At 37.1% G+C, this 26,605-nt stretch overlaps 1 protein-coding gene across 1 annotated transcript in view; it reads left to right on the forward strand.

The window, feature by feature from the left end:
- Nucleotides 1-26,605, forward strand: part of LTBP1 (latent transforming growth factor beta binding protein 1) — a 187,314-nt gene that overhangs the window by 67,518 nt on the left and 93,191 nt on the right. Inside the window, exons 6-7 of the mRNA XM_054279239.1 lie at nucleotides 14,774-14,998; nucleotides 18,354-18,631. Of these exons, the coding sequence (XP_054135214.1) occupies nucleotides 14,774-14,998; nucleotides 18,354-18,631 (503 nt within the window). The remainder of the gene's footprint in view (nucleotides 1-14,773; nucleotides 14,999-18,353; nucleotides 18,632-26,605) is intronic.

The raw sequence follows: 26,605 nt of genomic DNA on the forward strand, positions 1-26,605 counted from the left end.
GCCATTAAAAACAAAAACCTACAACAAGTGATGGACTGAGGGGATTGCTGCTTTTCAGGTAGCTGAGATTTTTGGCTGTGGTGAAGAATCCTAGCACAGCAATTTAAGGTGATGAAAGCTTGGAATTTAAAAGGAATGACCTCTTTGATTGCCAGGCTGCTTCAGAGAAACGTTGGGGTTTTTTGCAGTTTCATTTTGTGAATGGGATATGTTACAATTAAACTAACCAACCTCCAGTATTTCATTGGCTTGGAGAATGAAAGCATTTAATCTGAGTGGAAACTTCTGCTGAATAGATGGATCTTATTATTCTGTTGGATTGATCCATGTGCAGTTTGTATGGTATTTCGGTCCTGACATATCTACTGAGGCTTGTAAAACAGAGTTGATAAGTGTGCACAGGCAAGGATGAATATAGAGTAGCACATGAGTTTTCTGTCTCTCTCAGTGTTGAAGTTTACTCAGTGAGGTGTCCTGTTTCTACTCAAAATTATTCCACATTCCAATTTTGAAATGACTTCTCTTCCTGTAAGGAGTGGGAGGACAATGACTAATTTGTAACTGTAAAATGAAGCAATAAGGAATTAGTAAATGCCCAATTTAATATTTTCATGCCTCCCCCCCCCACCTCATAATTGTGTATATTTATTTAATTATAGGTTTACATTATATTTTTTCCCAAAGAATCTGTGCTCCATTCATTGAACATGAATGAAGGAATGACAGAACTTAGTAAAGGAAGATGTAATTTAGTACTTAGGTTCATATTCACTGTTTGCTTGCAGCCCTGCATCTCATTTGAAGCTATTCATTCAAACTAGTATAAATGAGAAGTCAAAGTTGCATGCTTGCCAGTGAAAGTGCATATTTTTCTGTAAAAATTTTGTGTCTGAGCACTTGGCAGTATCTGTGTCAAATAAGGAAACAGAATCATAGAATTATAGAACGGTTTAGGTTGGAGGGGGCCTTTAAAATCTTAGAGTTCCAACCCCAGCCAAGGGCAGGGACACCTTCCACTAGACCAGGTTGCCCAAAGCCCCATCCAACTTGGCCTTGAACATTTCCAGGGATGGGACATCCACAGCTTCTCTGGGCTACCTGTCCAGGGCCTCACCACCCTCACAGTAAAACATTTCTTCCTGGGTCTTATCTAAATCTACCCTCTTGCAATTTAAAGCCACTCCCCCTTGCCCTGTCCATGGCCATGTAAAAAAAAGTCCCTCTCCAGCTCTCTTGTAGGCCCCTTTAGATGCTGGAAGGTTGCTGTGAGGTCACCTTGAAGCCTTCTCCAGGTGAACATGGTGTCTTAAGTAAAAATGTGTCGGGTCCTTCATATTTAATAAATTCTGAAACTTTCAGCATGGATCACAGTGACCTGGATATTCCATACTCTATTACAATAATGCTCAAATTATGTTGCCTCTTGAATTTTGGCACTTTTCCTATTATAATTTTCTGTCAAAAAATTTTACATCTTTACTGTGTTGACTCTGTGTAAATGTTTTTTGATAATGAAGATTGTCCAGAAGTTTCAAATTATGTATACTGAAACTTCCAAGAAGCAGCAGAAGCATTTTGCTCAAATTTTATTTGGTCTTCTGTTGAAAGCAGTGAAGGAAATTTTGACCAATATATTTTAAAACAATAGGTTATTCAAAGAAAATTTAGTAAGAAGACCCACTATGTAATTATTATTCTAGCAGAATTTCCTATCTAGGAAAGAGTTTTGTAAGCATAATTATTTAGAATTTAAAGCAGTTATTTTACAGAATGTTGACAGCATTCCTGAATTTTGTTGAGACCTAGGTGATCATGAATTACTGTTAGTGTTGTAGGAGTTAGCATTGCTTTTTCTCCAAGCACTTCAGGCATTATTGAAGAGTAGTGTTGCTTAAAAATTGCAATTGCATGCAAGCAAGGCACCCCTTTGGCAAGCCAGCCAACTGCCTTTATCTGTACTTTACATATGACAGAAAGTCCAAGAGAACTGATTGGTATTTTCATGCCATCATTTGGTATTAAAATTGCCAATTCTTTGTTCCTTATGATACATACTGCACATGTCCTACTACACTGAAGAGGAACTGTAAAACTGATATTTGAGCAGGATTTTCTAGTATCCTTTTGGTAAAAAGGAATATTTTAAATAGTATTGGAAAGCTAATTTGATGACATGTAATGGCATATGAAAGACCAACATCTTGTGCAAGTGTTTGTGTAGATTTATTGGAATTTACCATCACAGACTCTTCTGGCAGTTTGTGAGGTACACACTGTTAAGTTTTTTACTCATCACATTTTGCTCTTTGGTTTTGCTGGGTTTAGTAAGAGTTGCTAGAAAGGGAACATGTTAGAAGAGACACTTTCTTCTCTGTTTTGAAGTGATGTTTGCTATTTGGTGAGTGATGTCAGCCTGTGTAGGTAACTCATCATGTCTGACCTGTGTAACTCTGCCCCAGCAAAACACTGTTCCTGTGGCTTCATCTGAGACATAGCAGATAAACATGTGGAGGATTTAAAATAATTGCAAACGTGTCATGCAGAGATTTTTAAAATTTCTTTTGTTAACATAAGTGAGAAGTGATTTTATTTCAATTTTTAAAAATTCTTTTCAACTTTATGTGTTCCATCAGACAACCTAATTAAAGAGAAGCTTATTTCTGGAATAACTACATAGCTCAAGAACAGCATATGGTGTAATTCAGGGTTTTTTTAAAGTAAATATTCTCTTTGGTAAATATTCTTCACACAAGAATGAAGTGTTACTTTGAAATAGCCTTGAATTTTGTACTTGAACTTGCAAATATGGAGAAGTTGTGATGCAAGAACTTTATTATTCCTCTAGCATTACCAGTTTTGTCCTTTTACTGTCTCTGGTAGCTACCTTGTAGCCTTATTTAGTAAAAGCTTTGTTTCTTCTGTTCTTGCAGTAATTAAAATTTGTGCTTCATCAGGCTTTGTTGGCTTATGCTTTTTTTACTGCCGGATGAAATACTATTTCCTTTAATATGCACATGAAAACTTCTGAATTCTTGGACAATTTGGCTAAAAGAATAACTTTTTAAACTTTATTCAACAGTAGTCAAAGAAGTTGGTCAATCTGCCAGTGTATGTGTCTCAGGAAAAAAAAAAATTAAAAGGACATTAGGATTTATCCACTGCTTTATCTGGTAATTTGAAATTCAATCTGTACAAATGATGACTATGCTGGAAGTATTCTTGCAGCAAGATTGTAATAGCTGTAGCAAAATGAAGGCCAAGAATTTTTCCTCAGACAGTGAACTGAGTAGCTAAAATAATGACAATGGTGGGATTATTATTATTATAAATTATTCCATGCCTTATGGAAGATAGTAGAAAAAAAGTATTTCCTAGCCTGAAGAGCCACTGCAAAATTATTTGGGAGGAACCAATTATGACCATGAATTCAAAAGACCTTTTTTTTTTCCAGTCTCCCTTTGTTCTACAAATAAATCTGAGCTCACAACAGAATGAATTAATTTACTTACAGTCCAGGTAATATAGTATAGGCTTTTCTAATCTGAGATACTGGTGCACTACAATTCTATCCTGTAATGTAAGTGTACTATCCTATAGGCTGAGCAAAGCTCAGGGCTTTAATGCATTTTCAATTATAGGCCTCCAGTGCTCAAGTTACTAAGAAAAATTGTATTTTAATGATTTTGTTGGTTTTGATATCCACATCTGTTCAAAAAGAATTATTTCTTTCTCCCATTTATTTATCAGAACTTGTCATCAAGAAATAGTTCTGGTTTCTGCCATAGAACTTACAGCATCTGTGAGGTCTTTCTTCATAATCTTAAAATAATTATTCAAAATTGACATCTTTACCTCAGATTCCAGTGGAGGCCAGATGCTAATTGATAGAAAAGAGATTGTTCAGTCAGATGATTTTAATGAGGTTGAACTCATACAGGTCTGTTAGCAATTTGTTTCTGCTCCCTTGCTCACCTTAAAGACTTCAGACCATCACCATGATGTCCATCTGCTCTCAGAGTACTCCCCAAACTGTCTATTACAGAGAACACAGTTTTGGATGTGCAGTCATAGGAAAAACCACAAATGGAAATGGTACAAAATCCACACCTGCAGCCATTCAAAAACATGTGGAGTATGTTTCTCTCAAAGTTAAAGCAAAACAGAACACAAAGTTAAAATGCATAATGTTTTATTTTACTGTATATGGTTTTAATTTATAGAGATTATTTTATGTACATCTGACTTGAAGTACTGTAAAAATAGAACTGAGTGCATTTATTTGAATGATTACATTGTTGCTTATTCATATAGACACACTCCCTAGTACAGCTGTAACTATGTTATTGCTAAACTAAATGTCTTTGCACACACCTCACTGAAGATCAAGTATATGCCAACTTTGGCTTAAAAAAGAAATTTCCTCTAAATTATGCAAGTACAGGAGAAAGAGTCTGAAAATTTTCTCTACTTGTTAAAATAGGCATTTATCATTAATAGGTTTCTTAGCAAAAGAGTTTGTATTTAATATGTCCTTCTGGGCTTAGCACAGTCAGAAGGAAGCAAGCAGCTCTCACTGCTCTGTTGATCACAGACTTTCCCTATTCAGCTTTTCTACTGCTTGTTCTGGTGTGTTATTCTGCTCCAGATAATTCTCATCTCTGTGCCTGTGTAGTCTGTGTAGTGTTCACCTATCCATTCCACCTGTAATTCCACCTTAGATTTGAGTGTCTCTGTAATTGAGAGTCCTGTTTTGTAGAGGCACTGGAATTCCTGGATTTTTCTTTTGGAACGTGAACTTTATCTTCATTATGTACACACTTGAATTCAGTGAGTTTTCTATGTATCCATAAAAACCTGTTAAGAGGGTGGACCATGAACTTTCAACCAGGGATTTGTGAATGTGAATCAAGTTGAAGTCTATGGGAGATGCAAACTTTTTTTTTTTGCCCACTAATCTCTTACAAAGTCTTGAGGGATGCTAGTCAATGAAAAGAAAGAAAATTGGGTATTTTCTGATTGCACAAGAGGAGGATTGAGTTTTAAGAACCCAAACAGAGTATTTCTCATCTATATTTTATTCGTCCAAACAATTTGTTGATTTCTTATTTTGGTTGTATTTTCAGTTTAATTTAAAGATGTTAAGATTAAATAAAATTTTTTTATATTACTCAGGTATTTCAAGTTTAGGGGAACTTTTAGCAGCTGTTCATCTCATAATTTAGAAATTAGTTCTTTGAATTCTCCCTTAGAAGGACTGCCTCTGTCCATAGGATGTATATGGCAGTGGTCCCCAAATGATTGTACATTCCTATCAGTAAAATATTTTTGAACACTCTCTCCAATATGTATTTATTTTTAAATTATATACACCCACTATTGTATATATTATCTATTTGTCCATTTTAAACCACAGACAAAATAGGAAGTAAAAATGGATGAGAAAAAGACTAAGTGAACTCTTTTGAGAATTCCTTTTATTTATTAATGGCACAAAACATAGTTCCTTCCTGCATCCCAGTGCATTTTCTGGCACACTGTGTGGGATGAGCACACCCTGCTTTGCAAACTGCTGGCATAGGTAAACAGGGGAGACCAACTTCATAACATAAGCTGTAATACTGCCTTTCTGCAGTGAATGTGTCCATTGTACCTCTCTTATTTATTGTTTGAATGCATTAAATTCGGACTGTTATGTTAGTTACTATGAATGTAGGTGCTAGAACATCTTCTGTCTAACCGGACTTACGCAGAAAGCCTTTTGTGACAAGGGGGAAAAGGGATTTCAGCGCACAGGGTTGGGTACAACGTTGTGGTGTGAAGCTTCTCAATGAGGTTGTACACAGCTCAGGAGAATTTTGTGCATGGTTAAGTTGCTTAGAACTGGACATGACCAGCATTGATTGTGTTTTAGGTTTGCACAACTTGTGCAACAATTTATACATCTACTTTGGTTATAAGAACCACCATGGGTGGTGAAGTTGTGGTTTTTTGAAATGAATTTCCAACTGTACATTTTCTGCAGAGTAACCTTTATCCTTCCTATTCACTAGCAGTGGCTTTTCTCCTTTCCTCTGTCAGAATTCCAGGATTTGAGTCTCTAGCTTTTCACTGGTCTCCGATGACCTAATTTATGACTCAAACTCTGAACAATATCCATCCCATTCTCACATTGTGTCACCACCGCAAGGTCAACTCCCTAGAAAACTTTCCAATTTCTTGTGATGTAGCCAGTGCCAGAAAATCATAGCCTGTTTTTCATGTTTTTTAACTCTTCCATGAATGCCTGGATTATGACCTGCTATTTGTATGCTAATGAATATCCATTTTAAAGAGTCTGTTCTTATTTTATTCTTGTAGATGTTTTTACACCAAAATGAACTCTGTGGTAATGCTACAGTAATCAGAGACCAGTCTCTTGATGTTTGGAAATTTTTGTAATGACTACTGTTTCTGTGGCTTTTCTTTTTCTGTTTTAAACCTAATTTTGTTATTGGGGATGTCTTCTTGTATGGTGTGATGCAGTGGATCAGTGTTCATAGACCATGTGGGTCTAAGTTTGGGGGTTCATCTGGCTCACCAAACCATACCAAGCTAGCTCAGAGAAGAGCCTGGTTGTGACTGGGTGATGAGATGCACCTGTAGGGCAAGTTGGCTTTTGGATGTCCTTACTGGCCTGCTGGGCCAGCCTGTCTTCACTGTCAGACCAGGAAACCTCAGAACAGCACTCCTAACTTGTGTGGCTCAAGAAGGCACAAAAGGTTAAATAGGAATGAATCTCAGCTGTTGTGGTTTAACCCCAGCCAGCAACCAGTAACCACACAGCCACTCACTTCCTCATCAGTGGGACTGGGGAGAGAATTGGGAGGGTAAAAGCTGGAAAACTCTTGGGCTGAGATGAAGGACTTTAATAGAGAAAGCAGAAAGCCATGCATGCGAGCAATGTAAAACTAGGAATTAATTCACTGCTTCCCACGGGCAGGCAGGTGTTCAGTCACTCCCAAGAAAGCAGGACTTCATCACATGTAACAACAGTGACTTAGGAAGACAAATACCATCATCCCCAATGTCCCTCCCTTCCTCCTTCTCCCCGGCTTTTTGCACTGAGCATGATGTTATATGGTCCAGAATATCCCTCTGGTCATTTGGGGTCTCCAGTCCTGGCTGTGTCTTCTCTCAGTTTCCTGTGCATCCCCAGCCTCTTTGCCTATGTGGAAGTGTGCAAAGAAGAAAAGACTCTGTGTAAGCTCTGCTCAGCAATAACTATCTCTGCATTGTCAACACTATGGTCAGCACAAACCCAAACCACAACCCCATACCAGACACTGTGAAGAAAATTAACTCTACCCCAGCTGAAGCTAGCATGTCAGTTTAAATATCTATTATTCAGATGCCAGAAATTGTAAGGATGCTGATGTCCCTGGCCACTGTCAGCTTTACTACTTCTGTGGTCTTCAGAGCCATTGCATGACAGAGGCATGGCCAGTGTTTCTCAGAAGGTGTTGCTGTTTTGTCTGATGATAATCAAGTACTCAGATGTCTAGGAGGAGCTCTTTTCTCTGCCTTTTGTTACTGGCTGTTACTCCATGTGAGAGTCCAGTCTGCTTTTTGGAAATAGCCTAATAGGACAATAGGTGTCAGAGCAGAGAAATCAGTTCTCTGATGTCTTCAGATTGTAGCAGTGCATGAGCAATGACAGCCCAGTGTCATTAAGGTCAAATTACTCATTAATCCTGTTGTCCTTAAAGATGGGTAGGGCTGCTCAGCTGGCACCTGAAGGGAAGAATATAGTCTGGAAGGATCCTGTAGCAATAAAGATGCTTGTTCGTTTTTACCTGTCCTTCTTTTGAATTCTTGTTCTATTGAAAATGGGTATGTTTCAGCAGCATTAACTAATACGTATTGGTATTACACATGCTCAGACACATGAAACACTATACAGAAGGGTAAGCCTTAAAAACCCTGGGAATGTAGGAATGGTGGTTTTCAGCTGACACCATGTACTTGATGTCAGTATTCCTGCTTTGATGATGGCAACTAAGAAGTTTTTCAGGACTGCTTAAATTGATACCTATAAAGTTTTTATACTGCAGCATGCGTGTTTTAAGCAAGGGTGCAAACTTGTTACCCTTTCAAAGCCAGCTTTTTCTAGTTATTTTATTTCTGAGGAAAATAAATATCAATACACTAGAAATCCAAAAAAGTGTCTGGAATGGCTTTTTTGTATGTGTTAGTATCATTCTCAAAGGTCTGACCCTGGCCATTTGTAAGGCATTAATTCTTGATAAACAGCAACTGGTGGGGGTTTTTGTTTTTCTTAGTATGAGTCTAAGCCTGACTGTTGTGATATACTCAGTACATCAGGGTAATGTCCAATAAAGTCAATAAATTTGCCACCTATGATTGGTGTAGGAGTGACAAAGATGACTCCTTAGCAGTGTCTCCTTTCATCTCAAAATAGTGTCTGAATCATCTCAGTTATTGAGAATATTAGAAGCAAAGTTAGCAAGGATTGACAAAGCATCATGCCTGTTAGTAAGAATCCTCCTGTCAATCATTTTACAACTACCATAATTTTTGCTATACCCTTTCTATATTGAGTAAGCACAGCTTTAGGCCATTTTCTGTGCCACAGCATACATTGAATTTTTCTGATAGTATATTTGAATATTCTAAGACTGTTTTTCATCCATCCTGTTATTTCCAGACTGAACAATAAGAGTTTTATTGGAAGCTGTTGGTCAGATGGTGATCATGTCAGGCACCTACACAACAGGTGTAGGACACATCTAAGGATAGTTGGCTTATCACATGAGTTTGGGAAGATGTGATACAGGGCCAATGAGACTCCCATCCCATTGGGACCCACAATGAGAGATGAATGAAATACCTGGGGACATATTGGATGTCTCTTGGTTGAATTTTTGTGTACACATCTTTAAGCTGTGTACTTGAATATGTACATCCAGCTTTTCTTCCTGAGTTGTTTTAAAGCCCTGAGTTTAAAGTGGAGGAACACAGAAGTAGTACAGTGAAATTATCTCGTGCATGTTCATTCTGGATTTCTTGCTGATCATGATGCTCACTCAAAAGTATATCTATAACATATTGCAGCCTTGTCCTTTATGATCTGAACTTGCTCCCCAAATTTCAGTACCAGGATGTTCCATAGTTGACAGTGTAGCCTTCATTAGCTCCAGAATGAAATAGCACCACAAAGCTTGCTTATTTGGGCAGTAATTTAGTTAAATTGTCTGGTTAAAAAGCAGTATTTATGATCCCATTCCCAAGTGGGGGTGCATGACTTTTTTTTTTTTTTTTTTAAGATCTCTTGGGAGCATTAGTTCAAAAATAAAGCAGATTCTAATGAAGTCAGTAGCCATGTTAATTTGCAATAGCTGAGAGCCCAGTTCAGGAGCTGTGTATTTTTTTTATCATACAATTAGGTTTAAGCTGGGCTCCTGTTCAAAGTTTTTCCCTGCAGTGTTGCAGATTTTACCTCTTTCCAGAAGAGACATCTCAAGTGCCTTCAGTATCATGTAACTGGGCCAGTCACAGGAGCAGGGCATCACTTCACTGTTTTTAGTGGTGTGACAGAGGTGTTTCAGTATTTTAGGAGCAGAAAAAGTCATATCTGGTGCTGGAGCTCTTGCTGTCAGATCTACTTTTTAGAATTGCTTTTCCTTGTTGCAATGGAATATTTAATATTAAAAGGCAAAATACAAACATTAGGATAAATTCAGAAGTGAATGCAGATGTATTATAGTCTTAAGGCCACTTAAAGATTTTCTTTTCTCCCTTTGCATCCCCAAGCACAAGTTTGTGATCTCAAGAGTATCTGAATCCTACTAAAGTAATGAAGTAATTTATTTATTTTTTAACTTGCAACTTCTTTACATAATACCTCTGAATTACAACCAGAAATCTGAAGAGAAAAGAGTTTAGGATCGATTAGTTAGAAAGTTGGGTTACCACTTGTTAAGAAAAAAAGGGGAAAAAGGTAGGGAAGAGTCTAAACCAGAGAGATAGCATTACTGCTGTAGTTCACATCTCTGTGCATTTTGTGAGTTACTGTAGGAGTTGCTGCAATTATAAAGTGGAAATAAGTTCAGAGCAATTGTGCAGATCCCTCTGTGGCACCTCTGGGTTTCAACTTTTACTTAAAGCTTGTGGTGTTTCAGAGCACTGTGTTATAAGAATGTTGCATATGGCAGTGTGACAATTTGCACTCAGTAGGTCTGCGTAGGAGTCCTGTGCTTTCTGTGTGCTTAGTAACAGGGTGGATGAAAGATGCCCAAACAGCTGGGGGGCATGTAGTAATGCTGGATAACTGCAGTACTCAGAGACAAAATTAATCTGCTCTTTGTGATGCATCCAGTGGAAATAGTGTAATCTACATGGGCAGTTCAGGGTTTTCCTTGGCAAGCCTAGTGGTGTGATTGAATAGTGCTTACGCTTGAATTGTTGATAGCATGTAAGTAGAAAAGGCAAAGAGTGATGAGGGAAACTCATATGTTCCCTGAGGTGTAAAAGAAAAGGAATTTGGAGAGTCTGATGAGGAACATTTCAAAACCCATCTTCATTTTCTCTAACACTGGTTACAGGAAGGGAGTTTCCTTCCATCCTAAGGACTTGTTTGGGTAAGCATGGGCTATTTTTAAAGGATTAGGAGGCTTTAGGTGCTTGGAATTTGTTTTGTTACACATTGTTTTGATTAAATGAAAACATTTGGACTTGATTAAATTAGTTTATCTGGAGCTGTTTGAGGTTGTTTGAGTATCAAAAACAAATTAGATTATGTAATTACATGAACAAACTGTATTTATCAGTGGTTTCCTAGCTGCTTTGTTGATGATTTCATGCCCTGTACTAGTGTTTCCAACCCATAGCTGTGGCGGCTTTATTGGAATTCATCTTGCAAATGTTCTTTTTCTATGCATGAGAGCTGTTCAGAGACTCTGTGGGGGCATCTTGATGCACCTTCTCTGCCTGGCTCATTTTGAACAGTGATACTCAGCAAGAAAGCTTGCTATTACTAATTAAATGCCCAAGGATGGGAAGAATACTTAAAAGAGTTGGTGTTTTCTTAAACCTGTGTCCACATTTCTAAAGGATGTGTGCTCATTTATAGTAAAAAAAATAATTCAGCTTGTTCAATCATATGTTGGCTGTTCCTTAAGAGACCATTGAGAGATTTAGCTTACAGTAGACCTGAGTGAGGAAATTGTTCCCTTTCTTAGATCCATTAATGCTTCCTTTGTTTAGTTTGTAAGATACCCACACACGAACTGAAATTTCTTCTTATCCTATGCAGACCTTTCTTCACATTTTTATCAAGGTCTGAGCTAGAGGGTTTCACTCTATAATGGATATTTTTATTTCTTCCATTTTCTTCTTTTCAGAGGAAATGGTAACAGCCCAGTGAGGATCAGGCTTCAGTGTACCCTTTATCTGAACATCTGTTGAGAACTTACGTGTAAACCCAGCATCTTCAAATGGCCTCTCCCAAAAAGCATGGGTCTGGTTTTTGTCAGGAATGTCCCTTATGCCTCTGGCAGTATTCTGCCATTCTGTTTAGGTTTTTTTAGCCTCAATGGCAAGACAAAACAAAGCAAAAAACTTACAGGAGAGGTTGAGCTGTTCAAACATACCCTGGCTTTAAGTCCTGTTTCTATCTTAAGTGGTCCTTTTCCTTGGGCTCTTTGGTCTTTGTTAAACAGAGATTCCCTGAGCCTTGTTAAGGAAAAGCAGTGGTTCCTTCCTCTGCCTTTTTGAAGGTTTATGCTCCTCCAGCTCACTTTTCTCAAATGGTCTGTGCATATATTCCACTTCTAGTGAAGTTATGTGCCTGTGATTTCCAGCACCAGTATAATAATCAAATGCAACCCCTTCTCCTGGCCATAAACTCCCTGAAGAAATCATGCAACAAGAGTGTGGGCTTACACCTATTTAAAATAATTAGAAATGTTATTTCAGTGCTGTGTGGATTTTTTATTTTTTATTTGGTCTTTGTTTTGAGGTTGGTTTTTTTTTTAAGTTTTCAAAATATTTACCATTTGAGATTGTCAAGTTTTCAGTTTGGCCTGGAGATTACATCCTATTTGTTTTTGCATGGCTGACTTGAACTTACAATTGTATATTTCAGAATTTAGAATTTTTATTACAGAACTTTATATTCTCAGAATAGATTTCACGTATTCTCACTTAAACTACCTTTCTCATACATTAGGTCAGATATGTAAATCAGTATCAGTTAACTGAGTGATTTACACCACATGATAATGTTGGAAGTTTGGAATTTTTATCTCCTGTTATGTTTAAATACTGAGGCATTAAATATTCTTAATTATTTATGTCATACTAGACCTTTTAGTGTCATTTGTTTACACTTGTTTGCACAAATTATTTGGATGGATATGCAAAGCAAACAGTTATGAGAAGGAATATGAACCAACTCTTTTCTGTTGGCATCTTCCTTCCCAGTACTTTTAGCACAAACTTATTGCTCAAAAACAAAGCTTTTCATGTGCCTATTCATTCATTGCCACCAGATTCCTGCAGGAGAGGAACATGTGAAGAATGCCTGGTGGTGCAGAGATACCCACACAACTTGGCCTTCTAGATGTCAATTGCTTTACAGGAACAGTAGCACAGAAGAAATTAATTTAAATGGGTAGAAATTCTGGACATATTTATGTTGTTTAAAAGGTGGATTTTGCATGTTACCTTGTTGCCTCAACACTGCAGTGAGGGGGAAGAAAATCTGTAGGGCAGACCTCTTGCACTCAAGGAATTCCACAGTGAAACTACTTTTGTTAACCTTTGTTTCACTGTACTTCCTTCAAACACCAAACTGCTCCTCCCTTAATGTTATTTCATATTGTTTCATTGTGTGATTTTACTTTGCATGAAAACCACCTTGGTGTTCAACCTCGTTCAGGCACATCTTTAAAAGCACTCGAATTCTTTGTATGTTGTGTCTATTACAGTGCAGCCACTTGTTTGTGGCTGCTCAGGAAGAAATGGTACCAGAGAGAGAGGTGTCTGTCATGCTTTAGTCACTGCTGTGGTCAGCCCTCCTTCACTTTGCTCTGAAGTCACAGCAGTTCTGTGAGGATGTCTTTTATACACTCAGATGAAGTCCCAACAAGGGTTGGGACCCAAAAAAGTAAGGCTTGTGCTGTCATGGGTAGCCTTCCAAGGCTGACTTAGTAGCATTAGCACAATACTACAGCTTGAAGTACTTTCAGTCAGTTTATATTACATGTAAATATAAGATAAGACAAGAAAAATATTAAATATACTTTTGCAGAGCACAGTGAAAAAACAATTCTGGCAGTTTGCATTGTGATGGACCTATCCAGTAATTGGGCACTGGCGTTCCAGACCCTGTCCAGGCACTGTGAGGCTGCTCTGAGATGAGCCTGGCTGAGTGGGTGTTTCTTGAGCGTTTCCTGGGCCAAGGGAATTGCACAGCTGGCTTAGAACTCCTTGGGCTGCTGAATGTTTTGCTTTGTCTTCTTGCAGCACCCGACACACAGGTTCCTTTTCCAACACTGGCCTTCTATGGTATTCATAATAGTAATATCCTGTGATTGTCCAGAGGTCACAGCAATTGGAGTAATGACCACTAGGTTCTAAATTACCTTGAATTATCTGCAATTTGTTATTTTTATTGTAATTCATTAGAGACCAAGCAATACCAATCCAGCAAAATGCCATGATTACTGTAAAGGTTCTTATTTTTTAAAGTCAGAAACTTATCTTAAATCTGACAAATGGATACTGAGCTCTATTTCTCAAATACTATTTGATTACTGACAAAAATGACCTTTGTTTGTCTTGAACAAAAACTTATGGTATTTTTACTGTTGTTTTCACATCGTTTAGTTCTTGGAAATTCTGACAGCTCGTTTACATTGTGATTGATTATAGCATCCCACATTATATTTTCAGAAAGTGCTGAACCATGCCTATTACTGCCTGTATCTCTGAGTTGAAAAGTATTTTTCATTTGATGTCGACATTTTTCATGTTTCATCTGATAATTTATATTGCTGTAAATGTGCAAGTGCCAGCTAGCACAGAAATAATTATTCTTGTCTTTATATTGGAGTTACAAGGTTTTAATGCTTTGGAGTTTGTCTATGAAATCATTTCAGTTGAATCTCTTGATATTTTTATGATCTTTATGGGTGGATAAAAATTAGCTTCTTTTATCTGAAAAATAAATGTTAAGCACATATCTAGATCCTCTGCAAGAAATAGTTTTCTAGAGAACAGCCAAGACTTAAAAGTCAAAATGGAAAATTTGTCCCCAGTACTTTCTGTTCTCGGGTGAGTTTATTCAGACTTCCAGGAAAGAGTAAGTAGTCCAGGATTTTCAGAAACAGGTGGCTGACAAATAAAAGTATCTGTACCAAAGTGTGAGTAAGAGATGTAGCCAGACACTATATTAGTTTAGTGTCTGTCTTAATAGCATCATGAAATTAAAAAAATAGCTTGGATGTCTAAGGAAAGAATTGCTTTCTGATGTCATGCAGAGAAGATGCGAACGAGGCAGAGGTCAGAGATCACAAGGAGGGGAAGGGAAGTGGTTCTACCACAAGGCGCTTAGAAGTGCATGTCAGATGGGTAGTCCTTCCTCAGATGTCTGAATGAAGAACAAAGCTCTGCAACCCTATTCCTTTCCTCTTCAACTTTGTGCATGATATGTGGTCAGATAATACTAAAGCTAAAGTCATTAACAACATTTTTATTTCTGTTTTCATTTCAGTTATTTGCCACCTTCCATGCATGAATGGAGGCCAGTGTAGTTCTAGAGATAAATGCCAGTGCCCTCCTAATTACACTGGTAAACTTTGTCAGATTCCTGTGCAGACTGCCAGTTCTCCAAAACTCTACCATCACCCGCAACAGGTGAACAAGGCTGTAGGATCACAAGTTATCCACTCTACTCATACTTTACCACTGACAATGTCTGGACAGCAAGGTGTAAAAGGTAACTTCTTTCTTAATAGGTATTTTTAACTTGTTGGTTTTAATGAATTATGTTGAGTAGTCAACCAGTAACAATAGTGCTACATCTACACATATCAAATATTGACACCACAACTTGAATCATGAGCTCACCAGAATGTGAGCATGTTTTCCTCAATAACTGAAACAATAAGAAATAACTGTTATTGAAAAGAGATTGTAGGTAAATTTACTTTGCTTTATGGCACAATTTAATGCAAATTGCAGAGTCAAGGGAAAATGCAGGGGATTTCTTCTAGAAGTGTAGACCTGTTAAAAAAGACAATGATTGTGGCTGAGCAGAGTAAGTTGCAGTGTACCTAGACAGTTGCAAGTGATTCCATGGTTACTAATGGAGAGAAGAGACCATGCTTTTCAACGTAAAAAATCTTAAATCTAAAGTAAAATTAAAGATACAAGCCGTATTTATCTTGCATGACTTAGTAGAGTCTTACAAGTTAGTTTTGTGGGGAACTATTTAGTGTAGATAGGCCATGATATGATTCACTTAAATAGAACATTCCTTCTGGGTCAAATAACAATATCATTAAAAAAATTTTTTAAATAGTGGGGTTTTCCTGCTGCTAATGCTGTGAAGAAAACAGCATTTAAGTCTGAAATGCATTAAAAGTCTGAAAGTCTGAAACATGAAAGTTCATTCAGCTTTGGATTGCTGTTTTCTCTCATACTTTTGTTGTGAGGTGAAAACTTCTGATTACTTTGAAGAGAAGTGCTGGATTTATTTCTTATGTGTCCTGTGGGTCTAGGTAGTATTTTATCTGGGTGCAATCTTGTCCACGTAAAGTTATTTTCAAGCATCAAATATTGTATGTATTTCCAGTATATTTTACAAATGCTTGTTAGATGTTGGCAGAAAAATTATCCAAAGAATTCACGAGCACAGAGCATGCCTTCCCCTGCAACTCAGATTCTCAGCCTAGGACCTAATGTGAATTTTGTTTTCTTGTTTGAATTGCCAGATTGATTTTTGGTCAAGGGTCATTTTAAAATTACTTCTTCAAGGTTGGTATCTCTGAATAAAAAGAAAATATATAGGGAAAGACATGAGGAGGCTCAGTCACTGGCAAATAGTTTCTGAATAACTTTGCTAAAAGATACTTATGATAAATATAATCTAAGGTAGTAATTCTGTATTCAGAAGAGGACAGAGCTGTGAAGGAACTGTTGACAGTGTCCTGGAAATGGCAATGTTTTGTAAGTACTTTTGAGTACCTCCTCCATCTGAAGAAGAGAATATAATTACCAAAACATTTAGCAAAACATCAGTTTATTTCTCTGCCTATGTAATTCCAGATGAAATAATTTGAGACAATACCATGGACCACAACCCCCAAAATTTTAATACATAGTTATTCTTCAGATTCTCTCCTAAAATGCACAATAGGTTTCTCATTGCTAAAGAGTCTGACCTCTTGAATATTTTTTCCCAACCTTCCAGTCCTCATAGGAATCATTAGCAGTCACAATGTCTTTTCTTCTCTTTATGTGTCCAGATGAGGATGTTGGATTGTTGAGAGATGAATATTTCTTTAAAGGAAAGAATAAAACAATTCATCCTGAAATGGCTGGCAAAAATAAAAATGAGCACACCTAGGCAGTGATCCAAGGCCTGGAGAGGATAGTGACAACAATACTGCATGGGAGAACCCAGCCTAAAATTGATGTTTTCAGCATCTGAACATCTCTGGATGGATTGAGAAACTAAAGCAGAGAAATTCAGTGATTTCTTTTGAGAAATTATATTTTTGAATCACTGTATTTTTTAGATTTAGCAGCTAGAGAAACTAGTTGAAGGGATCCCTCTTTATACATAAAAATACTGGGGTGAGTTTTGTTAGTTTTGTTCTTTTTACAGACAGACTAGGCTGTCTTGTCTTGCCCTCCAAACCCAGTCCAACAGCCTGAAAAGGACCTCACTGCTTCTGCTTGTAACACTGAAGCTTTCCCCTGGGGGTTTGCCTCTGGCAGACCTTATGTAGGTATACATTTTGCTTGTGGGTTGTTTTCAGCAACAGGCAAGATCTTTACCCTGCAGCCATATTTTGCTGACTTTCAACCATCTTCTTCCTGATGTTTCTGTCCAAGTACATTGACAATTTTCATAAATGAAACAATGCAGTCAGTGTAAAAATAAGTCTGTTTCTTTTAAGGAAGTCTTTTGTGAGACCAATTAATACTGATTATGTGCATAGAGAAATGAAAATGTCAAAAACCAAAAGCACTTTCTCCAAAATATTATAATTTTAAAGTAGCTCCAATAAATGACATATGCCTCCTGAGGATTAGAGCTGAAATTACCTAATCAAGTTCTAAAGAGCAGTTCAAACTTCAGGAGACGAGATAATCCAGAAGACTGAACAATGCAGTGTGCATCATAGAGAAAGCTGTATCAAATGGTATTTTTTGGTTCTTGATGTTTGGAAGGGGTGCTGCCTCTGATGGATTGTGTGGCCTCAAGCAGCCTGAGCAGTACTCACTGACAAGAGAGGCCCAGCTGGACACAGGAAATGCTAACTTAGCAATGCAGCTTTATAAACTCCATGGCTTGTTACACACCTCTCATCCCTGCCCACCCCAATAATTTGATTTACTTTAAAGGGCATTTTATGTTCCAGTGAAAGGAGGCTTAAGGGTCACAAGCAGTTCTGTGCAGGTTGCATTGACTGGAGGGTCTCAGTCTACATACCCAGACTTAAAACTGTAACCATTTTTAAAAACGGAAGTGTCTGAAAATCATTTGCTCCCCCTTTATCTGCCAAACCCTGAATTCAAAGTTCAACAAAGGGAGTGGTGATTTTAGATGGTTGAGATGCTGGCAGCTCTTTCAGGGGCGAACTTGGGACTTGGCAGGTACATAAAGATGAAGAGATGAAATCTGAAGCTTTTTCTGTGTTCCAGAGAAAGATGATGGATCTGAAAATGAAAATAAAGCTTACTATATATCCAAAAATAACCTAGTAGAGTATGAATTCTGGAACTTTGAATGGGATTCTTATTACACAGTATGACCACAAATATTAATGTCATACCAGCCAATTTGGACATCCATGTTTATCTAGCAGTCTTTACAATCCTATAATGTTGTTCTTTCTTTCATGAAGATTTTTCGTTTTCTTGATTTGTTAATGAGACTCGATGTGTTCTTTAGCCTTCCCTCTAACCTCTAAATTTGGGCTTCATTTATATTTCAGTCACTTCAAGGCACTCTGTAAAAATTCTGATTTACAAAAAAGAAATGTCTTAGAGGTGCCTAAGATGTCTTTTTCATATATTTTATTACCAATTTCTCTTATGTGTTTTTCCTTCAATTATTTTAGTGAAGTTCCCTCCTAACATAGTGAATATCCATGTGAAACATCCCCCTGAAGCCTCAGTTCAGATCCATCAAGTGTCAAGGATTGACAGCACATCAACAGGACAAAAAGCAAAAGTACCTCAGCCAGTACATCCACAGGTCTCTTACCAAGGTCTTCCATATCAGAAGACCCAGAAAGGACATACAACTTACACAAATCAACAACCCATTCCTCATATGTTTCCTGTTTCAGTTAAAACTCAGCTTGGGCGCTGCTTTCAAGAGACTGTTGGGACACAGGTAAGAAATGTTTGCTAAGGCTTGCTGAGACAGGTAGCTTTAAAACTCTATTATAAAGGAATGAAAAAAAAAAAGAAAAAATCCAGCAATTGGAGGGAAAGGGCACATTTGATGTTCTTTTCTGCAAGAAAATTATTTTGAGAATGTAACATTTTTATTAAGTAACAATTTTCTGAACCTCTTTCTCCTTCAAGATAATGTCTTTATTTTCTGTGGACTTGGGTCCCTGACATTTTGGTTTCAATTATTTTTTCCATAGCTTTTTCTTTTTCTCATGGAAATTCCTATTAAGCAATTTTATATGTTTTACAGTATTTGAGACTAATATTTTGAGTCTGTTGAGACTAATATTTTGAGTCTGACCATTGAATGGGGTAGAAAAATCATGAAAGCCAACTGATTGTTCACTAGAACATTAAAACCTTAGTTCACTTAAAAATACTGTGTTCACATAATGTTTTTCATATGACTATTCAAAATTGTGTATCTTCTTTCAATCCTGAAAGCATTTTAATAGCAACATGTGGTTTTATATTTGCATATATATTTGAATATATATATATTGAGATTATAAAGATATGTAAAAAAAATTATTAAGGAGTCAGTAAAATCCTGTTATTTATTGCTTATTACCTTTCTGAAATGTGGCTTTTCAGATCAAGTGTCTTTAAGGTGAACGCATGCCTCAGACTGCAATCATGTGTGAGGTTTCAGGAAAAATCACTCATTTTGGGATGTAATGTTAGAGAATAAGTGCGTTATTTTTCAGGCTAAAAAATACTTCATGACTCTATCGTTGAAGGTGTGAATTTTAAGTTTATCACAAAGGTTGCTTTGCTTTTGGTCCTTCCAGTAATATGCACCTAAAATTAGCCAATTTTCAAGCATCAAATATTGTATGTATTTCCAGTATATTTCACAAATGCTTCTAGATATTGGCAGCAAAACTATCCAAAGAATTCACTGGCACAGAGCATGCCTTCCACTCAAATGGACATCACCCCATCGCTCCTGAGATGGAAGAGTGGCGCAAAATGCCCTTTACAACTGTTTCTTCTGGCTGTTTCTTCCAGCTGAGAGTGAATTTTTTAAAGGCTCTTAAGTTCTGTACAACCCTTGCCTTCACCCCACAGAAAAAAGAGGGAAGAGACCTCAATCCCTTACTCACAGATGGGCAAGGAGTTTGGAAAGGATCAGCAATGGGGAAGAGACAGGAGCAGGCGTAGGATGCAGTCAGAAGCAGGGTGAAGGTGACATAGTTGTCAGGCCCACCTGCTATGGGCAGAATGTTGAACTTAAAAATCAAAGTTCCTTAGTCTCAGTCTCCTGCCATCTCTAATAAGTTGACAGGAGCATGCTTAAAAGTAATCCATTCTGCAAAAGGCAATGGAAGAAGTTAATTTAAATTGAATTTGGTTGTTGCATACCAAAGATTTTTTTAGAAGACCGGAGTTAAGTTTGCATATGGAACATTAAAGGCTAGACTTTACTAATTTTCAAATGATTGGTTTGGGATCTGCACTTTTAATTTACACTGGTGAGTTCTTCATGATTGTCTGTTTCAAGCATATTAAAATTTTCATTTTTCTTTTTCAACAAGTGTTAAAGCACATGAACTTTCAAATGAAAGTTCATGGATTTTACATGAAAAAATATAACACGACCTGTGTTTACAACCATTTATCTCTATTTCCTAAAATGGTCAATCTAAAAAGCATGGCATCATAATGTGCAATCCTAAAAATCTGGAAATAAGTGTGATAATTAATAGTTGCTTATTATTTTTTGATATTTCTCTTTGTACTCATAGATAAAGGAATACAAAGTTACTTCCTTGGTCTTACACTTTGCAATGGGTGCTCTTTTATCTCCTATCTCCTTTTAAAGGGGGAGAAAAGGGAAAATAAGCTTGTATTACCCTAATGTCTGACTTGCAATCTTACTAAATGCTTAGTCACCAATTTTTATAACTTTTTTTTTCAGTATTTCCCTGGAAATACTCAAGAAAGGGTGCTGCCTCCTAGTTTAGAACAGTGCATGTTCTCAGTTTTTACAGATTTCATTGATCAGTGTCCATCTTGAAGAAGAGCATAGTAAGGATTTCAGAGGCATTTTGTTACAGTGATGGTTCAATTTAGAATTGGAGCTGTAGAATGGCATTTTGTAGAACATTAATTTAAGACCTTGCCATAAATACAGATCTAAGTGACTCATTTACCTTTCAATTTGAATCTGAAATGTTATTGTTTTTTTGAAGCCAGTCAGTGCTTGTTATTTATGTTAAATATGCCTTGAACTGGGAAAGGCAGCTTTTTTTTTTAAAGTGCTTAATAGACCTACTCTTAATGAATTAGGTTTTCAGTTTCTTTCATATTTGCTTTGCTGTGTCTGTGGGTTCTCTCTGTTTATTCAGATGCAATACTAAAATGAGCTTTCCCTATTAGTAGCCATGTGTTGCAAGTCCTTTCTGGAGTTGATGCTGGATAATTTTGATACCCATACTTAGTTCAACAATCATCAGTGTTTATACATTTTTTTGCAGGGTGGATTGTGTATTTGGCTTCAGAAATGTTTTATTAAATATCCTGGGATCCTGAGATGACTTTACTGTCTGTAGAGCAGATTGGTTGAAGGATTTGTGTGTGGCCTCTTGTAAACAAGTCAACTAAGTTGATTAGGGCTTTGCTGAACTTACTCTTGGTCCACACTAAAAGCACAGGATTAAAACTGTATCAGGATCTCTTTTGTGGTTTTGTGTGCATGTGTAGCTTCTACCATTCTGTTTCTCCCCATCCCTTGTTCTCTCCTTCTTTTTCCTTGAATTTCAGCTGCTCTTCAGTTACAGGTCCTTTGATTTTAGTGCTCTGAGGTTTTTTTCATAATCTTCAGTGGAATATTTTTAATCTCCCAGCACATTCTTCCTTACCCCACCTTAGTTAAATTCCCTCAATGTATCTCATTCAAAACCAGTAGGATATTCAATTTCCAAGACAGAGAGAGTGCATTTTCTGCAGTGAGTTTCCAAGCAAGTGCATGCTGTTACAGTTAGCAACTGGAGCCACCTTGAACTGAAGTTCAGAGGACATTATGGCACAGACAGTTGAAAATCTGGTCATATTGCCAGGCCTACAATCACTTTTCATTAATGACATAGGAATTCTTTCAGACCTTCTCTTTCCTTAGCTGTCTGTAGTATCATAAGTGACTGTAACCAAAGACAGCAACCATGAGAACAAGCTAGTAAAAGGTGAATGAAAATATGTCAGTCTACCAGCTCAGAAGGACAGGGAGAGTAGAGGGACAAGAGAAATGAAATTTCCAAGTTTAATAAGAATAGATAAATAAAGACATAAATGTTTGTAAATACATGTACACATGTGTGTATGTGTTGTTTAACTGTGGTTGTTCTCTGAAGCGTCCTCAGCACTGTGAAGTGGAAAGAAAACTACAAACATATCATTACTATTTGAATTTTTAAAAGGTATTATAGGAAGCAAATAGTGTTTTGGATGGTTCTGTTTTGTTCTCAAGTCAATTCACTTTTCCTGGCTGCCTCTCTTTTCTCTGAGTGGAGCACTCAGCATTTATTTCTCCTCTGGGAGATGTTAATGGTGATTGCTCCAGGATAACTTATCATGTTACATGGTAGCCCACAATGATACGTCCCACAAAAAAGTTGTGGCTCATCAAACTCTTTCCTAGTACCACAAAGATTTTTGCAGGGTATATCATAAAGCATGTTAAACTGCAGCCCATAAACTTGCTGCTGACATAAAGATATAAGAAACAAACCTTTACCTAAACTTGCTTATTGTTGATGTAGAGGAAATAAAGGCTTGAAGTTGGGAAACAGACAGAATGGAAGCAGTAGGACAAAAATGGCAATTAAGATGGAGAGCAGTAAATTTTTGGAGAGCACTCTATAATGATGCCTTCAAAAGCTGGAGACTGGGTGTAGTGTCCTGCAAAATATTTTACATCCATGTAGTCCTTTATTTCTGAAATCCAAGGAGTTGGTCATCTTAGACCACTGATTCACTAAGTCCTATTTAGAAAGCAAGCAGATAAGGAAGATTTTGTTTCTCTTTAATTCTTCCTCTTCAGATGATTTTAATTTTAATTCTAATAAAAATGCCTTTATTATGACACAGGATATCTTATTTCCCAAAATCCTTCTACAGCGTCAATAGTGTATCCAGTAAAGGCTGTGTTGATATTCTTGAGTCCTGTTGATTTTGCTTATAATTTCTTTGCATTTAAATCCAGAAAAGAATGCACTTGCCTACTGTCCATGATAATCCATATAAAGATAATTGAGCACTACTTTTTTCACCCCTTAAGACACTTTGAAGTTTTTACTAAGTATATTCATGTGTTTTCCGTTTTCCTATGGTAACTGCATTGCAGTATTATTATCACTAAAAAATGGGGTTTTTCCTCAAAGTTGTTTGGGTCTCTTCATTGCTTCAATGTAAAAAAAAATTCAAAACAGCAAGAAATTGGAGAAGTTGGTACTGCAAAAATTTCATCTAAATCAGACTCTGTCTGTCTAGATTCACATGTAATGCTGTGCTCTTCTACAGATTTTTTTGCGTTATTAGGTTTACAGAAAGGTACTTCTAGTGATCCCAGCATCTGTAGTTTAAAAACAAAATTAAAAACCATTGTTATTCTAGAGAGAGACAGATACTGAAATTGCTTACCTTGATGAAAGGAACACATGGCAAAATGTCCAGAAGAGAAGCTGGCTATGAAGTCATGTCTGCCTATCCTTGTTCATTCCTCCTCATGTAACTGCTGAGAGGAGCTGGACTGCTCTCTGAAATGCTCACTACAAGAATTTCAGAAATACTGTCTTCTGACCCCCACTTCTTGTTGTGGTACTTCAAATTCAAGTCCGTTCCAGGTTGCTGTGTTGGGCAGTATATGTTCCATTCCTCACTTTCTAATGGTTTGCTGCATGAGGCTTTGTGCTTCCCTTGCAAAGTGCTTTAAAAGGTGTTGCAGAAAAGGTCCATAATTGTTACGCCTCTGTTCAAAAGGACACCTGAATTAGAGTTGTCTTGGTATCAAGAAGTGTAGTTTGGTGGATTATAGTGATACTTTGAAAACTCATCTTAAAGAAAATCTCAATATAGCATCTATAGCAGACAAAAGAAGCATATTTTGATAAATTAATGGTTTTAATTAATTTAATTATTGAAATTATTTAATAAGTAACATTAATGATGAACACTAGGAAAGACTTGTGCAAATTATAAGGATTGTCCATTTTTCAGTGCAATCAAAACCCTCACATATGCATTCGAATGTGTTTCAAATGCTGCTTAGTATGTCTGATCAACAGATATTAGTTAACCAACATCTTAAGTGGGATAAACTTCTATGGAGACAGTTTATTTAATACTTTGTTTCAGCAATGTCTTATACAGGAAAAGTTTGTTTTGGTTTGAGCAACACATTTCTGTCTGCTGTCAGACTTAACAGAATACAAAATAAAGCCAAATGATAGGTGGCAGCTGGAAAAGGTCAGAAATTATCAACATTGTATCATGGTCAAGATTCTGACTGCAAATCATTAAGCATTTCCTTCATTCTGACATGGGCATACACTGGCTGGGTACTTAACTTCAAGAATATGCATTCAGTTTTTAAAAACTGGGCTTAGATAGTTGATGAGTTTTTCATGATGGGAAATATTAAACAAAGACATCAAAGTTTTTTAGTTAGAAATCAGAACAGCAAAATATGTTGGTAGCCCTTAAAGCCTAACCCAACATACTGATGCTACTGTGTGCAATACAATCATAGTGTAGTGTGGAAGTGATGACAGCAGTGATATGCCTGTTGAAGTTATTCATTCAACTGTATAAGCATCCCTGTCGAAGTTCAGATTTAAGAAAACATTTCCTGGGGAGGTAAATTTCAGGTATTTTCTTTTTTTGACAGCTGCATGAAATGAATTTTGGTATTTATTTTCTTTAGGAAGGAGAAGTGATACAGTTTTGTGCTTCGTACTGGTACTTTTTCTCTTAGAGCACTTTTAAAACCTCTTTTCTTTAGAATAGTCTTAAAAATACCATCTCATAAAATAAAATAACTGTCTGGAATTCCTTGAAGCTCATGGTTTGGCTTCTGAAGTTCTTAAACAAATAGACTGTCAGAAATTGGTGTGGATTCATTTGCAGGATTAATGTTTCATTTGCAGTAGTTTCTTTGCAAGATCAATACTCTGAAATATCAGAAGATTCAACATGTATCAGATACCAAAAACACCAAACATTGTTTTAATTACTCAAATAGAAGAAAGCTGGATAATTTTTACTTGCTTATGAAGAATGTTCTGCTTAAGCCAAAACAAATTCTTTACCAGTTCTTCTGGAAAGTCTGGAAGTATTTAAGTTTCTCTCCTCTGCTTATGAGACAATGCCTGTTAGTGAGCCAGTGCTACATGGGATAACACTCTTCATTTGTAACAACCTGTCATTCAGCTGGTCAGTAAGCTAATTAAGAATGTCTGTTAATTGTTTCAGTAATACAGTGTATTGAGTTTGAGGTTTCTTGCTCTGTTTGTCGTTCCTATAGGAAAAAAAAAGAAGCAACAATCCAAGGTCTGTGCCTGTTGAATAGTTTGCAGAAAGTTAAACAGTGTATCCATTCACTTCTGCTATTGTGGTATGTGAAATGCAGTCTTTTGAGCTGAATCCCGGAGTCATTAGCTATTAGCTCAGGCAAAGCACCTATCAGTTTCAATCATAGCTAATCATGTGACACTCCTTTATTTATGTCTGTATTGTGGTTTTAACTAACAGCTTGTGACAGGGATTTGTAGATGGGTCACGCAGGAGTGGGAGTCCCAGGAAACCTTGTGGTCCCTTGGCCAGAATCCTCTGCGGCTGCCCTGAGAGTAATTGCCAGACTGGGCTCCCTACTGCACTTTACAGGGAGCTGAATAAATTTCCTCCACTGCCTTAGCAGATGAGTTGCAAGGATATAATCCTTCCTTTTCCCTGCCATTGGAAATAGTGCAGCACTGGTGGCAATACACAGCTTAGCACTCTAGGACTGTGGAGATGGGGCAGAGGCTGGAGTCTGGACAGGGTAACAAAGAGGTGATGTGGCTTGGGGTGGCGTTTGTGCCCCAGCACAGGGTCAGCCAGAATTTCAGTCTTCCAGTGGGAATATTCAGTACTTCCTTCAGTTATATAAAATATTGGCATAGAAGCCCAGGCACGCATGAGGAAAAATATGTGGATTTGTAACAATACTTTCAGTGTCTCTGAGTGCTTTACCCAGGAAGAACTTTGTTTTATAGCAGTACCATGTGTTCATCACACTGCTACTACTGCTGAGCCTCTTTCAGCACAGTTGAGCTCTTTTATACCAAACCTTCATGACTTTCTTGCCTTCTGAACCAGTAAGACTTATTTCCAAATCATAAGCTTATGACAGAGATATAATTCATGAAAATCTGTACTCTTTTCCAGGAGCCCTCAGGAATACAGACTAGATTAGTTTAAAATATGTAGATGATGAATAGAAAAGTGTAAACCTAAGCTTAAAGAATGGCACTATCTTCATGCATAGTCTAGCAGGCCTGTGTTTAGTTTTCCTGCTTATTTTAGGCCTATAAGTGTGTGTTGGAGTTTTGTAGAATGGTGAAACAAACTAAAAAATAGTTATGGATTCCTCTAAGTGACTTTTCCAGTCACTTGTGAGTCAGAGACTGAAAAAGACTGTCTGAAGAGCTAATGAGTTCATCCTGGTAGTAGGAAGTGTGTTAAGACTTTTAAAGTGGAAAGGAATTACCTATAAAAGTTTTTGAGACCTGTAGAAATAGAGCTTCAGTTCCTATATGCTTAAGGCTGCTGAAAGGAGCGAGCATCTTAAGAAAACATATTGGGCTAAGGAACAGTTTGTGCAGTGCCATGAGTGTTTAGAGTATCTGAAGCCCTACTAGATGAACCAGAGAAA

The sequence above is a fragment of the Melozone crissalis genome, unplaced genomic scaffold, assembly GCF_028551555.1.
Source record: "Melozone crissalis strain CALT ecotype California unplaced genomic scaffold, PUWL_Pcris_2 ptg000027l_1, whole genome shotgun sequence".
Lineage (NCBI taxonomy): Eukaryota > Metazoa > Chordata > Aves > Passeriformes > Passerellidae > Melozone > Melozone crissalis.